This window comes from Protobothrops mucrosquamatus, unplaced genomic scaffold (assembly GCF_001527695.2).
Source record: "Protobothrops mucrosquamatus isolate PMUCROS unplaced genomic scaffold, P.Mucros_1.0 scaffold3288, whole genome shotgun sequence".
In the NCBI taxonomy this organism is placed as follows: Eukaryota; Metazoa; Chordata; class Lepidosauria; order Squamata; family Viperidae; genus Protobothrops; species Protobothrops mucrosquamatus.
In genome coordinates this window covers 56,142-60,557 of record NW_015389279.1, presented here as the reverse complement: position 1 = coordinate 60,557, position 4,416 = coordinate 56,142, and the positions used below count along the sequence as shown (strand labels likewise).

Here is a 4,416-nt window from a genome sequence, read left to right as displayed (position 1 = left end):
TAGTCCCGCCTTAGGCATGAAATCCAGCTGGGTGACTTTGGGCCAATCACCAGGAGACGGAGAGTTCTAGTCCCGCCTTAGGCATGAAAGAGAACTGGGTGACTTTGGGCCAATCACCAGGAGACGGAGAGTTCTAGTCCCGCCTTAGGCATGAAAGCCGGCCGGGTGACTTTGGGCCAATCACCAGGAGACGGAGAGTTCTAGTCCCGCCTTGGGCATGAAAGCCAGCTGGGTGAATTTAGACCAATCACCAGGAGACGGGGAGTTCTAGTCCCGCCTTAGGCATGAAAACCAGCTGGGTGACTTTGGGCCAATCACCAGAAGACGGTGAGTTCTAGTCCCGCCTCAGGCAAGAAAGCCACCTGGGTGACTTTGGGCCAGTCTCTCCCTCTCTCTCTCACTCCATCCCACCTCACAGGGAGGTCGTTGTGGGGAAAATAGGAAGACAATTGGAGATTGCTACCTTAGTTATTGGTAAAAATAAGAAAGGGGGACACAAATAATTGATAGATAAATAAATAAAAACAAGGTCGGGCGTTTTATCTCTGCCTGGCCCTGAATGTCCACCAGAGACCTCAGCCGGGGGGGGGCTTGTCCCACAGGACGCCCTGGGCTCCTAAGCAGGCCGTAAAGCGGGACAAATTCTCAGCGGCCCAACCTCGTTAATCTCGCCGTCGTCCGGAGACTCGTTGTAGTCGTTCATCTCGTCCATGTCCTGCATGTCCTCATCGTCCTCGGAGTCCTCCTCGCTGTCCTCGTCATCCTCATCATCCTCTTCCTCCTCCTCGTCATAAGTCTGCTAAGGCAAAGCGGAGAGGCGGCCATCGTCAGAGCACTGCGGAAAGGCACAGTGGTCGGAAGGCGGCATTGCAGGCCGACTCTGCCTTCCCACAGCCGCAGTTCGATCCCGACCGGCTCAGGGTCAACTCAGCCTTCCAAAGTCACTCAAATGAGGACCCAGATTGTTGGGGGGGCCACAGGCTGACTCTGAAAACCGCTTAGAGAGGGCTGTAAAGCACTGTGAAGCGGTATATAAGTCTAAGTGCTATTGCTAAGCGGAAAGGAAAGGGAAAGGAAGGGAAGGAAAAGGGAACAGAATAGAATAGAATTGAATAGAATATAGAATAGAATTACAAAATGGAATAAGAATAGAATAGAATAGAATAGAATAGAATGGAGTAGAAATAAGAATAGAATAGAATAGAATAGAATAGAATAGAATAGAATAGAATAGAATAGAGTGGAGTGGAGTGGAGTGGAGTAGAAATAAGAATAGAATAGAATAGAACAGAATGGAATGGAATGGAATAGAATAGAATAGAATTAAGAATAGAGTGGAGTAGAGTAGAGTAGAGTAGAAATAAAAATAGAAATAGAATAGAATAGAATTAAGAATAGAGTAGAGTAGAAATAAAAATAGAATAGAATAGAATAGAATTAGGAATAGAATAGAATAGAGTGGAGTGGAGTAGAAATAAAAATAGAATAGAATAATAGAATAGAGTAGAATTACAGAAGATAATAGAACAGAACAGAGTAGACTAGAGTAGAAATAAGAACAGAACAGAATAGAGTAGAGTAGAATAGAAATAAGAATAGAATAGAATAGAATAGAATAGAATAATAACGGAGATAAAGCAGGAATGGTTAAATTGATCAATTTATTCAAAGAGGAGAATATATTTAAGTATGTTTTTTACTTGGATATCACTTCTGGATTTTGTGCTTGTGATGGAAAAAAAATGAAATCTTGACTTTGGTTTTGTCGATTAGACATATCGTTATCCAAATGGCTGGTTATATATTAAGATGTAAAAGCAAAAAGTTGAGGCTAGAGTGTTTTTTTATCTTGTACTATGCTAAAAGCAGTCAAAAGTCAACGCCTTTTCTTTTTTTTTTTCCTCTTGTGTACCTCACATTTTCTTTTGCCTTCCCCTAATCCCTTATTTCTATTTTTCTTTGTATTTTACATATTAAATGCATTTTTTAAAAAAAAGTTACAGATCCCCCTCCAACTGCTCAGCTGATTTCCAGGGCTGAATGGGGCTCTTACCTCTGAGGCTGGCTTTCCAATTGGCACCAAATTATTGTCTTTTTCAGCTATGCTCTGCAGCTAAAGAGAAGAGAAAAGCCAGGAATGGGTTTTAGAAGGAAACACAAGATTTGCTGGGAGAAGGGGGAGAAAAGGATGGCGCACACACACACACACACTCACCCAGGCCTGGTGCTGCTGCTCCTGCTGCTGCAGTTCGTTCTCATCCACGCAAGGCCGGTCCAAGTTGAACCACAGAGCCTCGGTGACGCGCGGGAAGAGGGAAGGGAAGAGGGTGGACATGGCTTCCCTGGGGGGGTCAGAAAGAAGGGCTTAATTGTGGAAGCCAGGAACTGCAAATTGAGCATTGTTTTATTGCTTTAAATCTGTGTTTCTTAAGTTTGGTGGCTTTACCGTGGGTGGACTTCAACTCCCAGAATTCCCCAGCCAGCATAGTCCACCCACGGTAAAGCTGCCAAACTTGAAAAACACTATTTTTAATGGTCATTTTCTGGAGGAAAAAGAAGATGGGATAATAATAATAATAATAATAAAGTTGGAAGGGACCGTGGAGGTCATCTAGTCCAACCCTCTGCTCAGGCAGAAAACCCTATACCATTTCAGACAAATGGCTGTCCAGTCTCTTCTTTAAACTGGATTGATGGATGGATGGACCCAGCTACAGAAGCGGTGGAGAAGGAGGGATTTTAAAAAAAATCTAGTAAGTAAATGGATGAAATAGGCTCCATGTCATTCAATGCTATAATAATAATAATAATAATAATAATAATAATAATAATAATAATAATAATAGTAGTAGTAGTAGTAGTAGTAGTAGTAGTAGTAGTAGTAGTAGTAGTGGTAATAATAAAGTTGGAAGGGACCTTGGAGGTCATCTAGTCCAACCCCCTACTCTTAATTTATCTACTTTGTCATTTTATACCTGATGGTTTTTAATGTGTGTGTTTTTTTAAATGTTGCAGTGCTGTAGCCGCCCAGAATCGCTTGATAGGGCAAATAAATTTCATAATAAATAAAATAAATGGATTTCAACTTAATTTTCAAAACCAGCTTTCAACTCGGGGCTCCACAAGGGAGTTAAGGCGCCTCCAAGGAGCTCGAGGGTCCCTCCGGGCCGTCCAGGCGCCCCTTCAAGCTCCCCTCCCTTCATTTGCCCCGAAACAACAACCCTGCGAGGTAGGCCGGCCCCAAAGACAAATCACCCGGGCGCTTCCGGATTCGGAGGCGGGCCTTCCGGTCGCTTCCCGCACTGGGCGTTCGCCGGCGCCCAGAGAGCCTCACCTGCTACCGGAGGAGGCTGAAAGCCGGGAGAAGCGAGACCGGAAGTGCTCCCGCCGCGACCCGGAAGCGATCTCTTTTAGGATGCTGGAGAACCATGGGGAAAAACAGAGCCGGAAGTTCTTCCGTCGCTCTAGGAAGCCTTTTGAAGCGGTACTTCCGGTCCCTGGTTTCCAACGCGAAGAGCTACCACAAAGTTGATATGTCCTAGAGCGACACTCCCAGCTCGACATCACGTGTGCTTTCCAAGCGCCCTCCCTTTTGGGATGTCTATCCCAGGCTTGCAAAGTAGGCACTGCGCATGCGCACAAAGGGACGCTTGTCTGTCCATGCATCGCCCGGGCAGCGCACAGTGCGCCTGCGCAAGAAGCCACGTGCGTCTCCCAAGCAAAAGATTTGAAAGAGAAGAGAGAAAAGATTTTGCAACCTGGCGCCCTCCGCCCGCCCGGCTCAGCAACCGTGAAGAAAAGTCATAAAATGGGGTAATACTCACTTAACAACTGTCTCGCTTAGCAACAAAAATTTGGGGCTTCATTGTAAAAAGTTGAGGACTACTTAGGAGAAATTTCCTGATAGTGAGAACAATTAACCAGTGGAACCACCTGCCTCCAGAAGCTGTGAATGCTCCAACACTGGAAGTTTTTAAGAAGAAACTGAACAGCCATTTGTCTGAAATGGCATAGGGTTTCCTGCCTGAGCAGGGGGTTGGACTAGATGACCTCCAAGGTCCCTTCCAACTCTATTATTATTGTTGTTGTTGTTGTTACCTATACTTGATCTCTCTGATTCTCTCTCAGAAGAAATTCAGATCTGAGTCAGCTTTTCCAAGAAAACACAGGACAACTGCCTGAAACAGAGGTAGAATAGAGCTGGAAGGGACCTTGGGGGTCTTCTAGTCCAGCCCCCTGCTCAAGCAGGAAGTTTATTCAAAAGCAAAAAAAGAAAACAAAAAGGTGAAGTTTATTTGACAGCAAAACAGTAATCAAAGGTGGCTACAGGGGGAAAAAAGGCTGCTATTTTTTATAGAGAAATGCATCTTTTGTCACTAGAAACCTGCCTGAACCTGGCCCAAAATCTAGGGATTG

General features: G+C 44.8%; 2 protein-coding genes across 3 annotated transcripts in view; one reads left to right on the top strand and one right to left on the bottom strand.

Annotated features, from left to right (window-relative positions):
- The window catches only part of LOC107297404 (anaphase-promoting complex subunit 15), a 3,758-nt gene extending 1,423 nt beyond the window's left edge, over positions 1-2,335 (bottom strand). For both annotated transcript variants that reach the window (XM_029286308.1, XM_015826771.1), the window contains exons 1-3: positions 2,216-2,335; positions 2,054-2,113; positions 659-796 (exon numbers count right to left, since the gene is read on the bottom strand). In XM_029286308.1, coding sequence (XP_029142141.1) covers positions 659-796; positions 2,054-2,113; positions 2,216-2,335 — 318 coding nt within the window. The remainder of the gene's footprint in view (positions 1-658; positions 797-2,053; positions 2,114-2,215) is intronic.
- Positions 2,336-3,803: 1,468 nt separating this feature from the next.
- Positions 3,804-4,416, top strand: part of LOC107297403 (folate receptor alpha-like) — a 15,050-nt gene continuing 14,437 nt past the window's right edge. Inside the window, exon 1 of the mRNA XM_015826770.2 lies at positions 3,804-3,813. Coding sequence (XP_015682256.1) covers positions 3,809-3,813 — 5 coding nt within the window. The 5' untranslated portion in view covers positions 3,804-3,808. The remainder of the gene's footprint in view (positions 3,814-4,416) is intronic.